At 36.2% G+C, this 17,610-nt stretch overlaps 1 protein-coding gene across 29 annotated transcripts in view; it reads right to left on the bottom strand.

The window, feature by feature from the left end:
• Positions 1-17,610, bottom strand: part of pHCl-1 (pH-sensitive chloride channel 1) — a 673,866-nt gene that overhangs the window by 288,549 nt on the left and 367,707 nt on the right. For all 29 annotated transcript variants that reach the window (XM_087405588.1, XM_087405385.1, XM_087405990.1 and 26 more), the window contains 3 exons: positions 6,499-6,719; positions 6,213-6,295; positions 5,961-6,101 (listed from right to left, as the gene is read on the bottom strand). In XM_087405588.1, coding sequence (XP_087261714.1) covers positions 5,961-6,101; positions 6,213-6,295; positions 6,499-6,719 — 445 coding nt within the window. The remainder of the gene's footprint in view (positions 1-5,960; positions 6,102-6,212; positions 6,296-6,498; positions 6,720-17,610) is intronic.

Below are 17,610 nucleotides of genomic sequence, written 5' to 3'. Positions count from 1 at the left end.
TAGGCTCGTAGCCCTTTTTACTTTTACTTATTTTATTAGGTGTTGGAATTAATTCGTAGCGTTTTTAAATGAAAGAATGTTATTTATTTCACATGAGCATTAAAAAATACATTAATGAAAGTACTTCCCATCACTTGTAAAACGCTACGAATTAATTCCAACACCTAATAATATATTATAGTATATAGTATATAACAAATACAAAAAAAATAGAAATTATATTATATGGAGAGAAAAAACGCATAATACTGATTCTATAATGAGTCGGTAGTTAGTAGCCCTAAGTCTTATTGGCGAATTGATGAAGTTGGTCAACAGTCAACTTGTATGACCAAGACTACCGATTTTCTTAAGACTGGTCAAATTCAACTTTGTTCCTTTTCATTAGTCGAGCAAAATGACTCGCTGTACAATTAACAACTTGTAGATTTGAAAAATTATAATCAGTATTTAGGTTAATGGGCTTTTCGCGATAAAATATTATCTAAATTTTAAATATTATTTAAATCTTATTATAAACCGAAAGAAATCGACCATCACAATCAAATGTGAGAAGAATAATCAATTTGGTTAATTTCGTACGGCTTCAGATTTAAAGCTTAAGTAATGGTTTATTATAGAAAGCTCATACGACTGATTAAGACTTAATAAAATTTCCGACTATCGACTCATTGTAGAATTAGTTTAAAAAGTATTGACGTCCTAACAAAAAAATTAATATATTGTAAATATAGCAAATGGAATAGTAGGAATAGTATTTATGAGTGTAAAATTATTATAATAATAAGTCTCTATATTTACAGAATACGTAACAATATACTGTTGTGTAGTAAAATATACCATTTTATGAAAGGAAAGTAATTATAATGCATTATCTTTCAAAAAATTATGAAAGACGACAGCAGTGAATAAAAAACATAGGAAGATTTGATTCAAATCCTACAAAATATTACTGTGTATGTAAGAGTAAAATGGCGATGCATTCTATTATTAAATAGTTTTCATTATTCTTTTTATTACATATTTATACGTTTTTTTATATATTTCTAATACATAAAATATTAAAAAACATCTGATCTCTTCCTTTATTTTACTGTATCCGTTTTAAACTATGCATGTGTGTTCGCGCTTATATTGGTGATTCTGCGATTTTTAGGAGATTGACTTTAGCCCAATGAAAAGAGGTCTACGAGTATGCCAGACTTTGTTTTTTAAGGACATTACCAGTTAAAGCAATAGTTGCATTCAACAGAGAAAACTAATCACAGTTAATACTTAGTGATACTTTAATATGATTGATTTCTAGACTTAGATTCAGCGAAGGAAATAAGGAATCACTAAGCGCTAACTGATTAATTTTTTTCTGTTAAACGCAGTCAAAAGGAACGCAGTGATGTGCAGCGCGCGATTCATTGACATTTACCCGTCTAAAGCACGGCGCCAATTGGATTAGCATTACTCGGTAATAACTACTAGATGGGGTGAAAAGTAACCTCCTTGACCGCCAGAATGCGCCACTACTGCAAAAAAGTTTATGGTGCCTTGTAGTCCGTTCATATTTAGGCAGACATGCCAAGTGGCAGTGCGATACTGCCCTTAGTTTTGTTTTGAGAGCTGATTGTTGTTGACGTGTTTGCGAAAACGATTTTCGTTCTCTCATAAAACATTATTTTTTGAGAGGCAAAACGGCGAAGGAAACAAAAGAAAAGTTGGATAAATATTATGTGGCTAATACTCCGTCAGATTACACCGTCAAATATTGGTTTCGAGAGTTTCGTGGTGGCCGCAACTCCACTACCGATGAAGTCCGCAGCGGCAGGCCCTCCGATGCGGTTACCGAGGAAAATGTCAAAAAAATACATGAAATGGTGTTGGCTGACCGGAAAGTGAAGGTGCGCGAGCTAGCAGATGCTACAAAGATTAGTACTGAGCGAACACGCCATATTTTGGGCGAGATTCTGCATAAGAAAAAAATTTTTTTCATTCCCAAGGAGGTTACTTTTCACCCCACCTAGTACTTCATTGTAAAAAAAAAATGGCTCAGAACTTTTCGACTCAATTTTATTCAGAAATAGCGCTATATACTATAATTCGTGGGCGGACTTTAAGGGAACCTGGTGATTTGGAGGATCAAAAAATTAATAATTTTTTATGAATTTTTTTTGTAAAAATGATTATCAATTTTAGGTTTGGACCTATATGTTATTTACATTTTGTACATATATATGAATTTTTATGAACCAAAATATATTAAAATGTCCGAAAGGCAACAATGGCGGCAAACATAATTTTGTTAAATTGCTGACATTGTGAGCCACAACTAGTTGTCTGAAAACAAAAAATCAAATTGATTTATAATTAATGATGTTGAAAATATATGGTAAATCTAACAAAATAAAAAATCGCGATTTGTTAAAATTATTTCTTTATAAAAAAAAATTCTTTTTTGACCATTACTTTTTTCATTAAATTGCCAAAAAACTATTATTGTTTCAAAAAATTTATTACTTTTTTTGGTTTGCCGTATGGAGAAACTAGTTGTAATTAATGTATAAAAAGCGTAAATTAGTACGCTGAGCCGTTTTTTGTTTACAATGTCAGCAAATTAAAAAAAATTTAAAGTTTTGAGTTAGAATACTTTTTTTAGTACTTACAATAGATTTTTTTATTTGGCGATTTCTGTGCCATAAAATAGTTCATTCTCTTCATGAAACTTCACGAAATGTTTCTTTGTTCGAAGAAGTAGCAATCATATGGCGCCTAATTTTTACCTATACATCATTTTAGTAAACCGTGAATAACTCCATTATTTTACATATTTTTATGAACGATTTTGACAACATATTTTCAAGACTGTCAACTTTCCGAAAATGCAATAAAAAAAAGTCGATTTTTTTTATCTTCCAAACCACCCGGTTCCCTTTAAGAAACACCCTGTGCGTGCGTGCGTGCGTGCGTGCATGGTGCGTGCGCGCGCGCGCGCGCGCGCGTGTGTGTGTGTGGTGTGTGTGGTGTGTGTGTGTGTGTGTGTGTGTGTGTGTGTGTGTGGTGTGTGTGTGTTACATATATTCAGGATGTCCCCGACTTACGAAATTACCTTTCATGAGCAAATAGATTGAACTGATTCGAGAAGTTCTTCATCATTTTACAATTTTCGTAATACTGTAGAAAATATTAATTTCTAAAGATTACTAAATAAATACGTACATGCGTGAACTACCATCAAATTTCCGTCCATCGGTCGCGGTCGCTTGTCGCGTGAGAACTGCCTGGTAGGCGAGCGCTAAGCGTCATATCTTAAGTAGCGCGCTTATCCGCAGTTTCTACTCCCTACGCAACAAGCGACCGACGTATACTTGGCGCGGATACATGATTACTTAATCATCTTTAGATATTAATATGTCCTAAGTGCAAAAATTGACCTATTGCAAAAATTGAAAAATGATAAAAGACCTTTCGACTCAGTTTAATCCGCTCTACCTGTTCATGAAAGGTGATTCCATAGATCGGGAACACTTTATACCGGATGTTTCAGACCACTCTACTCTATTTAAAAACGAAAAAAGTAATTATTTTGAAAAATGTTTTAGAAGAAAGTTGTTGGGGATCAAATAATGCATTACAATATGCGATTGATCTTTTGTGGCATTGTGAAGGTCATGTCGATTTGAATTTCTAAAATGGGAATCCATATCTTTCATTCTTATAACTGACATCATCACGTTTTCGAAACAGTAGTTAGAAACCTTATTTAATAGAGATCTTCTTAAGACTTCAAAATTTCGCTGGCATATTATTCAAGATATACCGCGTGGAAATCGCACGATAGAATTTACACCTCTTCGGGGTGCTTGAGTAAAATAAATATATATGTACAAAATGCATTCATCTGGTTACTAAGTGTAACATTGCATTTGTTGTTCTTTGCATAGAATTAAACAAAAAAGAAATTTGTATGTGATAATACTCGAAATATATAGAGTGTATTTTATTTTAATTAATGCATTTGAATTTCTCGGATACTACAGGGTGTGTCACCAAAATCCGGACAAATTTCAATTTAAATTTTCCGCTATATTGTGTCACCGCCAGAAGTTGGCGTCCGAGAAAGCCTGATGCTTCTAGTAAACAGTCATATTCTCAAAATGGCTGCGATGTTGAAACCAAGTGCGGAATATAATCGAAGAGCTGCAATCATTGAAGGCCTTCGCGCTGGGCACTCAGCAATAGAAATAATTCGGTTGCTTGGATACCCGAGATTAACCGTTTATGACGTTGTGGCAAAATATACAGCTTTAGAACAGTCCAACGAAGGTTCCAGTATGCCAGCGAGGAAGAATCACTGGAAAGAACGCATCGCGAGGACCTCTACAGTCGTTGAAAGGGCTCAAGCGCTGATTTCGGATGACCCAGGGCAATCATTGCGAAAATTAGCATCGATTGTTGGTGTAAGTGAGCCAACAATGCGTCGAATTTCTGAGGAGGACTTTCGATACAAATCGTACACATTAAAGACACGACAGATGCTCTCTGATGCTGCCGGACAAGCCGAGTTGCTCGTCTCGGCTCTCATTTTGGTTTCTCAACAGCCCAGATTTAAATCCCTTGAACTATTACGTATGGAGCATAGTTGAAAGGATCACAAACAAGTCTCGTTATCCCAATGTGACATTATTAAAGACCGTTATTGAGGCAGCATTCGTCGGCATAGACAGCGCTACATTACAGCATGCGTGCAAACATTTCAGACCGAGAATAGAGGCCATCATTCAAACTAATGGGGGATATATCAAATAATTATGCTCTACAGGGATCCCTCAAGTATCATATGAAAGGATTTTTTGTATTTAATTTTTCATTAAAAACATTTTGTTTAAAGAAATTGTTCGATTTATCCAGATTTTGATGACGCACTCTGTATGCAAGATATCGAAATCCTATTTTTATGATGTGATATCGAGGAGGACATATTTTGGGGAACAGATTCTGTAATTGGGCTCAATATAAAATGCGGAAGGATTAGTAATTTTTTCTTGAACGTGTTATTTTCTGACGATGTAACTTTTATTAAATAATGTAGGCCATGTGAATCGACACAATTCACATTAATCACAAAGAAATCCTTATTAGTACAATACTATACCAAAGATCGGTGAATATTTGGTGTAGTATTATGAATACAACATATTATGGATACATCATCGGTCATTTCTTCAATGATATCCTACAGTGTGGTTTACAACAAGTTCTTACAACAGTCTGGAACAAAAGTTACCAGAATTGTTAGAGAACATCAATCTTTTAACTTGGTAAAAACTGTAATTTCAATAGGATGAAGCGCTTGCACATTATGATGTGTATCAAATGTGTCGTCATCATTTAGACATCGTATTGTTTTCTGCATTCGTAGTAAAGGACGATAGTTCGAACATGCACAAACATTGGAAGTTCGTGTTTAGATTGATTTTCTATCCTTGAATCATAACGCTTTGAGCGCTCGTAATGAGTATGGCCACAAACGTAGGTATTTAAAAAATTAGATTGCCATTTACAAAAATTCTTTCATTTGATCTTAATGGTCCAGTCCAAGATGAAATCTTGTTAATCAAAATATGTCCCCTTCGACATCACATAACATCGTAAAAATAGAATTTCGATATCTTGCATTCCGGAGGAATTCAAGTGCGTTGATTAAAATGGGGTATATGATTAATATTATATGTATTTTGATTATATTAAGAAAATTACATTTTTATATGAAAATTATTGTTTTAATTGACAAAATAAGTAATGATATATAAAAAATAAAATTCTAATATTAAAATGAATTATAAAAGCGTGAAAAATGTGCTAGTGCATTTAATATTATTTTTAATTCTCAAAAAAATTGTTTTAGATGCGTACATCTCATTTTTTCTCTAAATAAACTTAGAAAATGTACAAGTGATTGTTTTGCTTACCTCGCCAGCTCACTTTAATCGGACATGTGATTGTCTGATTTTTAATGAGATATGCATTCAGTGCCGTCAGGCTTGGGCTTTTTCGTAAGGTACCCTCATCATTTTTCCACACATATGTAATCGCTGTCTGCTCATACGATACTGAAAATAAAATTAAGTTTTTATTAATTTAAGCATGCATTAAAAGGATATTTATACAATATAAAAGGACAGTTATGTTATTCATATTTAACAGCTATTCTAATTACTCACTGCTCTCGATTGCGAATGAACACAATGGGTCGTCGAAAGGGAAGATATTGAGTCTACCCTGGCAGGATAGAATAAGATGACGCCTGTAAAAGGATAATAATGCATTTACGAAGAACGTTTTTAGCTAATAAATAAAAAAAATTAAAAATTTTCCAATATTTCAAGTTATTAAAAAAATTTTATAAAATTTTATAGAAATATTCTTTAGAACATTCGCAATTACAAGGAAAGAAATAATTATAATAATATTTAATTTGCATAACAGATATATTGATGTTTCAAATACCGCATAAGATAGTTGACGGTGCCGTTACGATATATCCGCAAGGCAAAGTGAACAGGAATGATGGGATCTTTGAAATCGCCATGCATTATGAAATACGTATCCGGTAACCAGATGTTCTCGTAATGATGAATCGCATTTAAAAATTCGTATCTGGATCTGTTGCTATAACGCAATCGAGGATCGTACCACTGTTGCTGCAGTAGGAATTCCACCTCGTATTTCTATGAAAGTAGAAAGACGATCGCATAATTTATATATATATATATATATATACACACACACACACACACACACACACACACACACACATATATATATATATATATATTTACTATATTATCCCCTCGATCTGACCTTTGACAATTTAAGCGCTCCTTAGATCAACACTCCGAACTGCTTAGGCGGAGTTCAAGCAGTTTCGCATAAAATGCATACATTAATAAAAGTTAAATTGTGAATAATAACAGCATCCAAAACTTAATGAGAAGATTTGGCGACTGTGAAAGTGAGTTACTCGCCGCTTATTTGGTTGAATTTAAGTTCATATAAGTATTTGAATTTGAAACAGATTCCACTATAGTTTTAGCAATCTGTGAGTGACTATCTTGATCGTTAGGTCAAATCGCGAAATCAAATATAGAATAAGAATATTGCTAAAGAAGACTCGAAAGAGAGTCGAAACCTTAAAGAATCTCAAGTTTTTTAAATAAAGAAGATATCTGTACATCAAATAAAGTAACAATTTACTTGTTTTAAAAAAATAATTTGCGCACCTCCTTGCGCGCTGATTTTCAGTAGCGTATATTATTTTTATTTGTGTTGTTTTATATTCGCTCTTACTCTGCATTATCTGCACATAACTTACAGGTATAGAGTAAACAAGAATCAGTAAAAGAATATTTATTAAATATTAATTTCATATTATTTATTTGATTTATTATTAATATTAATTTATATGAAATAATTGTTTAATATTTATTTAACATTAATTTAATAAAATAAATAATCCAAGTAGAAAGGCTTTAATGAACGAATCAAAACGTTAAAGAGAAGTTTTTGAAAGCCAACACAGATTGTGTGTAATTACATACTTTATTATAAAAGATAAATATAAGTTTCGATCCTAATTTGGATCATTTTCACATAAATTTAATATTCACAGAAAATAATAATCATAGACATCGTCACGAATATCGAAGTAACAGATATGTCAAGAATATCGATGTAAGAGCGTTAATATAGTCAAATATTGACTAGTTCTCACGTCCACATCTCTTGTTCATTAAATTTTGATAAACTAAATAACATAGTGCATCAATATGATACTGTCACTGTAAAAGTTAATTGTAACAAAATGTGCACTTACATGAATGATGAGGTTGATAACAATATCTGCGTGTACATGATCATCATACTGTCAGGTTTATTGTATATTAATAATTAACTAATTTAATGAAAATATTAATTATTGATGTTATAAATTACAAAAATAAGGATAAATTAAAATTTACACGAAAACGCTATCTAGTAATAGACGATGAAACTGATGATTAATGGTGAGAACATTATAGACATGAGTGTCAAAATAATCGTGAAGTATATAAGTAAAATTGATAAACAATACAGGATAAAGAAAGAAAAGTGTCATAAATTCGCGAAAATATTCAAATATATTAGATCTAAATAGTAATGCTATGGGAGTTCTAATTCGGCAACTCTAAGGGGAATGCGGGGCGCGGGGGATTCTTCGGAGGTGGGGGTATGGCGTCATGCGGAGTGGCAGTAAGACATCACAAATTTTGGGGACTGCAGGCACGTGCAAGACAACAAAAAACATTACAAAAAAGAGAATATTGCAATGAACAAAAAAACAATACTAAAAATAAATGGTTGTATTATAAAATGAAAAGGGTTATAAAGGCTATTCGTCGGTATATGCTCCAACCATTTTTCGGTCAAGATATAGCGTAACGTAATTTTTCTAGAAACAACATTTATTAATTATTTTAAATAAATACGATCAAGTTTCAGTAATTAATCGATTAAGTGCCAACATCTGGCTCGAAATCGATGATATTGAAACATAATGTCTTTCTTCCTTGATAAAAGAGCCTCGATCGTTTATCCCTTTTTTGAGAGGGGACATGGCAATCGAACATGTTTTTTGCAATATGTTTCAAAGGTTAGTAGAAATGTATTAGGTGTTGGAATTAATTCGTAGCGTTTTTAATGAAAGAATGTTATTTATTTCACATGAGCATTAAAAAATACATTAATGAAAGTACTTCCCATCACTTGTAAAACGCTACGAATTAATTCCAACACCTAATAAATGTAAGTGAAACTCGATAGAATTACATTTTCATAAATTTTGAGGGTGAAGCGTTTTGAAGCATACGTTGAAAATGAACGCATAATGCTCTACTCTGAAAAGAGAGAGTTACAGACGAAAATAAATTCAATCTAGAAATGCGCCAGATTATAGTACGTTGAAATCTATGAGAGTGGACTAACTGTTAGTAAGTCTAACTGTTAATAAATCGTTGTAAATATGGATCGAGATTTCAATCAAGTAGAGCGCGATCAAGTTGAAGCGATTCCATCAAATTACTACTTTGAAGGAGTGTTTCGCGTGGATAGAAGAATGCAATAAATTTATTAAACAGCTTGAAGAATGCAATCATGTCAAGCGTCCACGACTCTCTACTGTATATAGACAATCTCTAATCGCTACAATTGCACGACTCGAGGGTACAAAGACTCATTAGAAAGATGATTTCTGCATTTTGATTACGCGAGCACTACCAATAACAGTGATAATAATGTGGAAAGATCTTTTGTTTAGCGAGAGATCGATGCAGCGTTTGAAAATCAAATTTTAACCGGTGTGATAATTAACGCGACTATATCGAGCCGCGATGATTTTTAGAAGACATCAGCAGTGTAATGCTCGAGCGAGTGCAAGACACAATGGAAAGATAAAACTGTATAAAAGTAAATACGATATTTAACGGCGAATTTGCGACGTGTGATAAACGTCCCAATAAAAGTATTAATACTAAAAATTATGAACTCTTTCAAACATCGAACTTGTATGAGATATGCGAGCAGCACGTCATCGAACTCACGTTGACAATTCTCTTGAAGAGTTTTAAAAACGTGACAGTGAGTGGGCGTTGTCGCGGATCTTGAATCTTACAATAAACATCAATAAGTGTAATCCAATGCGCAATGGGATGTCGCTTTGAAGTGCGAGAGATAATGACAAAGAGAGCGGATTAACGTGATTAACGTGCGATCGATGGACAATGAATGCTTCGCGTGGTCGATGGTCGCCACTCTGTATCCAGCCGAAAGAAACGCGGATCGTGAATCTTCCTACACACACTATACGATGGTGCTGAATTTGACGAAATTCGAATGTCTCAACGACCATTAATGTATACGATATCGAGGGACAGAAAATGCTAAACGTTCTCTCGATACGACTCGCTGAGTCGCGACGACAGAAAGGAGAAACATGTGAATTTACAAGACTACATTTTCAAGATCCGCGAGACAACAATGTGAATCATTTCGTATGGATCAAGAATTTGTCCCGGCTCATGAGCTCGCAATTGAGTAAGCATCATGGTCAAAAGTACATTTGCGATAGGTAAGTATATGATTAATAAAAGCGAATTCTTTTTTAAAAAAAATTAACATTATTTTATTTTTATTTGTAGCTGTTTACATTATTTTCATTCCAACGAGAGATTCCAGTCACACATTGTAGATTGCCGACGGATAAATCGACGACTGCGCTATCCGACTACCGAGCGACGACGACAAGTGGTTAAGTTTTAACAATTATAATAGGAAAAAACGAGTTCCATTTGTCGTTTACGCTGATTTAGAATGCATCTGCGAGAAAATTGATAGCGATCAGGAAGCATCTACGCGCAACATCATCATAAAATATTTAGCATAGGATACTACGTGCGCTGTTCGTACAACGATTTGCTATCAAAATATCAATTTCGCGATCCGGATTGCGTTTCATGGTTCATCGAAAAACTGAGAAGTTTAGCACTTCGCGTAAAAAAAATTTTAGTAGCTAATGTTCCTATGGAAACTTTGTCGAGCGAACAGTGGGAGACATTGCGTAGCGCGACGCATTGTCACGTGTACGAAAAGCCTTTCGCACTAGATGATAATCGAGTAAGCGATCATTGCCATTTAACCGATCGTTACAGAGGTCCTTCGCATTCAAAAAAATTGCAATTTAAATTATAGAAACTCTTATTTTATTGCTATAGTTTTCCACAATTTATCAGGTTATGACTCATATTTTATTATATTATCAAAGAAATAGCTACACCATATGAAAGCAGTATAGATTTATTATCAATAACAAAGAAAAAATATATATCATTAACAAAAATTGTTAAAGATACCGCTGAAAAATCAGATTCGCGAAATTACGACACAATAAAATTACGATTCTTATAAATTTTTAAGTACCAGTCTCGATAAATTAGCATCCTTTCTCAATAAAAATGAACTTCGAATTTTACAATGCGAATTTCAAAATTTGTTCGAAAAAGACTTCGAGTTACTGACACGAAAAGGGATTTTTCCATACGAATACATTGATTGCGCTGATAAGCTGCAGGATACAAGTTTACTATTGCGTGAATCATTCTACAGTTCCTTGACCGGTGACACTGTATTCGAAAGCGATTACGTGTATGCCGTGAACGTTTTGGCAATAGTTCTCTGTTCAAACCTTGGGTGAATATAGCGATCTATATTTAAAAACGGACGTATTGCTGTTAGTCGACATATTTGAAAATTTTCGCGATAAATGTATTGAAAGTTACGGTCTCGACGTATTATTATATTTTATCAGGTAAACTTTACTTTTACGTGGGACGCTATGCTGAAACATCCACGCGTAAATTTTGAACTACTCACTAACATCGATATGGTGATATTTATCGAGCGCGGTATACGCGGCGGTCTTAGTCAATGTTCCAGCAGGCCAATAACAAATATATACAATCGTATGATCCATCGAAACCTTCTACGTACTTGATGTACTTCAATGTTAATACTCTATATGGATGTGTCAACCATTGCTGTTTGAGATCGGTAATTCGAAAGGAAAGCAAGAATTCTTTCAGTCGATCGACGTTAATTGTCATTGAACGCATGCACAAATTGAGCTCGTGATTTCATCTCAAACATGATTTTAATTTTCGTTAAAATCATCAAATTCGTCGTTCTTTGTTCCTTTTAAAAACAATTCGTTACACGCAAACAAGTTGTCGTTACCGGCAACGGACAATCGAAGGTTCTAGAACAATTCAATTCGCGCACGCGAGCGCCGCGCTCCGACGAATACGTCACGCGCTGTCACCAATCCCACGCACGGATTTTCTGCCGCGCATGACTGTTACGTTGAACGTCGCTAGAAACGAATCCAAAGCGCCAATCAATTTTGTACACCTAATGTACACGTAATAATCACGATTGTGGCAAAATTTTATTGGATTTTTCCCAAAAGGGAAAGCTCAGATCGAAAGCAATAAATGCTTCGATCTCGCCGTCCTCCTTCTTACTTCCAAAAAAGTTCTTAGAGTTCTTAGAGTCGTAATCTCGCTTCGTAAAATCGCCGTGCTAACCGTTTAGTGAAATCGCTATAAACGAAACTTTCGAGAAGCGTCGAGAAAAATCGCCGAGATTTTCCATCACCGCGATTCCAAACTCAATTTGGAAAAGGTGACCGCTTTTAATATTTTGTTAATCTAATTTTAATTACTTATATCTTTTGACTTTGTAACTGAATACATTAAAGAAATTCTTTTGTTAAATTAAAAGAAACGGAGTTGATTTTACTGTCATGCATCATATCAACCTTGTGCCGTTCTCTCACTCGAACCTTTTTCCGCGCGGTGCGCTCTCGCACAATTGCCATACGCCAAATTTCGATATGTCTCGGACTTTGACGTTAACGCGATTCAGGATTCGCTCACAAGTTACGTTATTGAGGTCGACTTAGAATATCCGGAGCGTTTGCACGACGAACACGTTGACCTGCCATTCTGTCCAACGCGTGATAAAGCCACTTGACAAGCAGCAGGATAAACTTTTAACGACTATGTATGACAAAAAATGTTACGTTATACATTATTGCAACTTGCAGCAGTGCGTCACGATCTTCGTGTAACAAAGATTCATCGCGTATTGCAATTCGCACAATCACTATGGCTTCACGATTACATAGAACTTAATACAAAATTTAGAACGCTTACGAAGAATGAGTTTGAGAAAAATTTATTTAAGTTAACGAATAATGCAGTATTCAGCAAATCATGGAGAACGTGTGCAATCACATCAATGTAAAATTATTAACACAATTAGATGGACGATACGGCGCAGAGGCAATGATCGCGAAGCCAAATTTTCACAGTAGAAGTGTATTTTCTGAAAATCTGATAGCAATTGAAATTCGTAAACTTGAGTTGAAGTTCAACAAACCGATCTACTTAGGAATGCCTACTCGACATATCGAAAGTCTGTTTGTATGAATTTCACCGAATATGTTACCGCTGTATGGCAAAAAATGTGAAATTATGTATACAGATAGCCTCATATATTGCATCGAGTGTGATGACGTTTATGAACAAATGAAGCGCGATATCCACTAGATTTGACACGAGTGATTATTCTATCGATAATGTGTATGGTATACCACTTGTGAACAAAAAAGTGCCAGATTTAATGAAGGATGAAAATATGGCGCAATATTAACTGAATTCGTCGGACTCAGAGCGAAAATGTATGCGTTGAGAGTAGATGGTAAAAAGGACACTAAAAGGGCGAAGGGTATCAAAAGTAACATCGTAGCACGAATTATAACGTTCGATGATTACATCCGATGTATTATCGATTACATCGATGATTTAAACGATGAAATTGAAATGACGCGTCAACAGTCATATATAAGATCAAAATTACATCAAGTATATACGACATCCGAGACGAAAATCGCTCTGAGTCCGTACGATGACAAACGATACGTCATACCGAATTCAACCAAAATATTCAACCATATAACCATGGGGACATTATCTTATACCTTTGTAAAAATGATCGTGTAATTGATTATTAAAATGTATTATATTATCGAAATGTATAACCCTAAATAATTATTGTATATAGTATTACATTTATATAGTACATTACATTTATAGAAAAAAATAAAGATTTTTTAATATATTAAATTGAAAAAAGATGATATAAATAATAAACATTTTATAAATCTTATGTATTTCATATATTTTGTATATATATTTTTATATTTAAAATAAATACATTTTTTTATGAAAATACAGTTTGTGAATTAAACTATATTCTCTCACCGCATCCTGCTTGTATTCTCTCACCGCATCCTGCTTGTCGTATGCCACGTCATCAAAGATAAAAATAGAATTTGGACGCGCCTCGCTCGGTGAAACGGCGTTGCTGTTGTTGGAGAACGTAAAATAGCCGATTTCGTCGATAATTCGTAAACAAATTTTCGAGATATTGATACTTTGGCTGTTACAACAATTTTGAGTATACACGTTCTCGAAACGTACGCCATTCAGGCTCTTGATCAAGCTTATGAGAACGTTGGTTTTTACCGCAATTCGGTGGGCCGCAAATAATCGCGCGTACTCGGTAGCATTTCGTCGTGCTTGCGCTTCTCCACGCCGCCTCTCATTATTCGCGATTTCGCGTCGCAGTTCGTGACGCGTATCGTCAGCGGTTGGCGTACAAAGTTCATGCTCACACTACGGGTTGTGCGCTCTCGACCGCCTATTTAAAGGCACGCGAATCCGCGAGTAACAAAATGTATATCTCTGTGTCATTCTTTCGACATTCAGGACTTGAGCGCCGAGCAGCTGCAGTGTATACCGAAGGTCGTACTCTTATGCGTGTATGGTGACTATATCGACTACGTATGGGACAAGCTTCCTGAACACGTGAAGGCGGATTCAGTGGTTCGAACGTATCGTCGCGACGAGCTACAATCAGCCGTGGCAGCGGATGCACATCGACGATCCGACACCGAAGATAAAGGACTTAAAGGTAGTTAATGTTGGCGTCGCGCGGCGGTCTGCTGAATCGAGCGATAAACGCGCTTCCTTTCGAGTTACATATCCCGGGCTACCAGTTTTGCAGTTCGGACACTCGGCTTACGAAGCGATTAGCCAGAAGTGATGCGGGCATAAATCTGCTGGACGCGGCGTGCCGAGAACACGACATTGCGTTTCTCAGAGCAACGATTTCACCGATAGACAAAGTACTAGCCGATAAAGCGCTAGGACGCATCACCGCGAGAGATTCGACTCTGAGCGAAAGAGCCGCCGCTGCTGCTATTTGGGTAGCGATGAAAGTCAAGATCAAGATCGGCATGGGCATGAAACCGAAGAAGAAGACGACAACAAGGAAAAAAGCAACAAAAAAACGGAACTACCGATGACGAAACGAGGCGACGCGTTATTTTTTCTGCCAATGTTGAGCGCGTTCGGGTCCTTGTTTGGCGGAATGGCCAATGTGGCGAAAGCGGTAAACGATAGCAAAACCGCGCGATGTCAGCTCGAGGAGCTGCAACGTCACGATCGCGCGATGGAACGCGGATTGTGTCTCAGCCCCTATAAACAGGGTGTAGCAGCGAAGAAAAAAAAACGCCAAAGAGACGATAAAAATGCCCTCAGGTGCAACTACCACGTGCAATTATACGTGCTCGTGAGACGTACGCGCGTACCGTACTTTAAAGGTGTTTTCATGCCTAATACTTTACCGATGAGCCGCGCGCGTCGAAACGAAAGCGATATCGTAAATCTGGACGATGCGACAGGGCCAGATATTCATTGGGTAGTCTACGCGAAGAGGAACAATCGCGTAGCGTACTTTGACAGTTTCGGTAATCTTCGACCACCTAAGGAACTGGTGCAATATTTCGGAAACGATGTTACGACGATAGAGTACAATTGCACGTTCTATCAAATGTATAATCAGAACTTCTACGGACAAATGTGCTTGCGGTTTCTACGAATGGTTGATACGCGCGAATTTATAAAACCTGAGGTGCCGCGAAATCACAGTATTCATCGAACGCTTTTTCCGTAATGTCGTTGACACTTACACTGAGCGGGAAGAGCACTATCCTCACGACAAACTACTTTCCTGCCATAGAGTTGTGTGATGACGACTACGAGCTCGATCTAATGATTTTTGAAACTTATCACATGATATCGAACGAATCGAACAAAAAATTTTATTTCGGCAAAGACGACGCGGAAATTATAATTCCCAAGGATTCGTACAAAGTGCGAGACATAAACAAATTTTTGAAACGTGCGATTTTACAGAAACGTCCGCGCCGCGACGCACTTGAAATCGTTGACGTAGTAACAGTACGTGGTAACAGTAGCAATAACACCCATGACGATGGCGGGGATGGAAAATACCCGATAACGCTTCGCGCAAATTACAACGCGATGAGATGCGAGATTAGATGTTCCTACAGAATTAAGTTTGACAAGTTCAATAGCGTCGGATCGCGGATTCTCGTCAAAGCGTATACTGTGACCGCGAAGATGGCATGAATCGAACGTGTCGATCAACATAATGAACGTAAATATTATCCGCGTAGAATGTAATGTGACCGTGAACGCGTACAGCAATGGCAAAGATGCACATACAATATACGAATTTTTTTCGCCGAGCGTGCCGCCGGGATATAAAATATCAGAAAGACCCACGCAAATCATTTACTTGCTGATCACCGCACGGAGCATTAAGGATCTTACGATACACGTTGTCGATCAAAACGAACGATTATTCGATTTTCGAAGAGAAGAGATCACCGTCAGATTACACGTGCGATGACGACAGCGATAGAGCGAGCGTGAGATGCTCGTATTGAACGGAGCGGAGCGCACGCAGAGAGATAACGCTTTACAAGACCGATAACATTACCGATCTATAACATTTACTCATCCAGTTACATCAGGAAGAAGAAACTCATCCCGTCGAACGTTAAATTTTTTAAATCTTTGGGGTTCACGGTACGCAACTTTCGATATGACTGATATCCTAAACATTAAGAACGATCCGATCTTCGACAATCGCATCGTAAAGTTTGAGACTCACACATACAATCTGTTTGCTAATACAACATTTGGATATAGCAACGAAATAAGAATACCCATGCAGCAATAGGATTTATACACGTTGCCGTGCGAAAGCTTTCTATATGTTGAGGGAAAACTGACGAGAAACAGAATGGTCCGAGGTGCTACCGCGGTATTGGAAAATAATTACATCGCGTTCATGTTTAATGAAATTGGATACGAACTCAACGGTGTGGAGATTGATCGCAACAGAAACGTCGGAATTACCAGTACCATCAAGAACTACGTATCGCTGACGTATGATAAATCTTTGATTGCGCTGAATGCTGGATGGAACACTAGATCCGATATAGAAGAAGGATATTTAATTTTTGCGTACCGCTCAACATGCTGTTGGGCTTTTGCGAAGATTACAAACGCGTGGTCGTCAACACTTGTCACGAATTGATATTGATAAGATCGCGCAATAACAATTGTCGGATTGGAGATCCAGCGACAAACGACGCTTGAATTGTTCAAAGTGCAATGGCGAATGCCGCACGTGTTATTGAGCGAAATAAATAAGCTGTCGATGCTACGAGCATTAGAAAGAGGTCGTTATCTGAGCACAAGTTTTTGCTCATAGGATTTAAATATACTCTATTATAAAATATCAAACATTCATGGGCCATCAAAACGGCTACTCAGTTCGAGAAATCGCGATACGTTATCTTTGCTCTGCAAACTGATCGAAAGGACAACATATTGCAAGATACAAGTGTGTTCGGTGCTTGTTATTTGAGTAACATAAAACTCTATCTAAATTCAGATTTTTATCCTTACGATGATTTGAATTTGGATTTTGATAAAAAGAGATACGCCATTCTGTTTGATATGTACGCACGTTTTCATAAAGCATATTACGGGATCGAAACGCTATTCAACGTGCTCTTGTTTGTCGAGA

Source organism: Acromyrmex echinatior, chromosome 1 (assembly GCF_024713525.1).
Source record: "Acromyrmex echinatior isolate Ae372 chromosome 1, ASM2471352v2, whole genome shotgun sequence".
In the NCBI taxonomy this organism is placed as follows: Eukaryota; Metazoa; Arthropoda; class Insecta; order Hymenoptera; family Formicidae; genus Acromyrmex; species Acromyrmex echinatior.
This window is presented reverse-complemented; position numbering and strand designations above follow the sequence as displayed.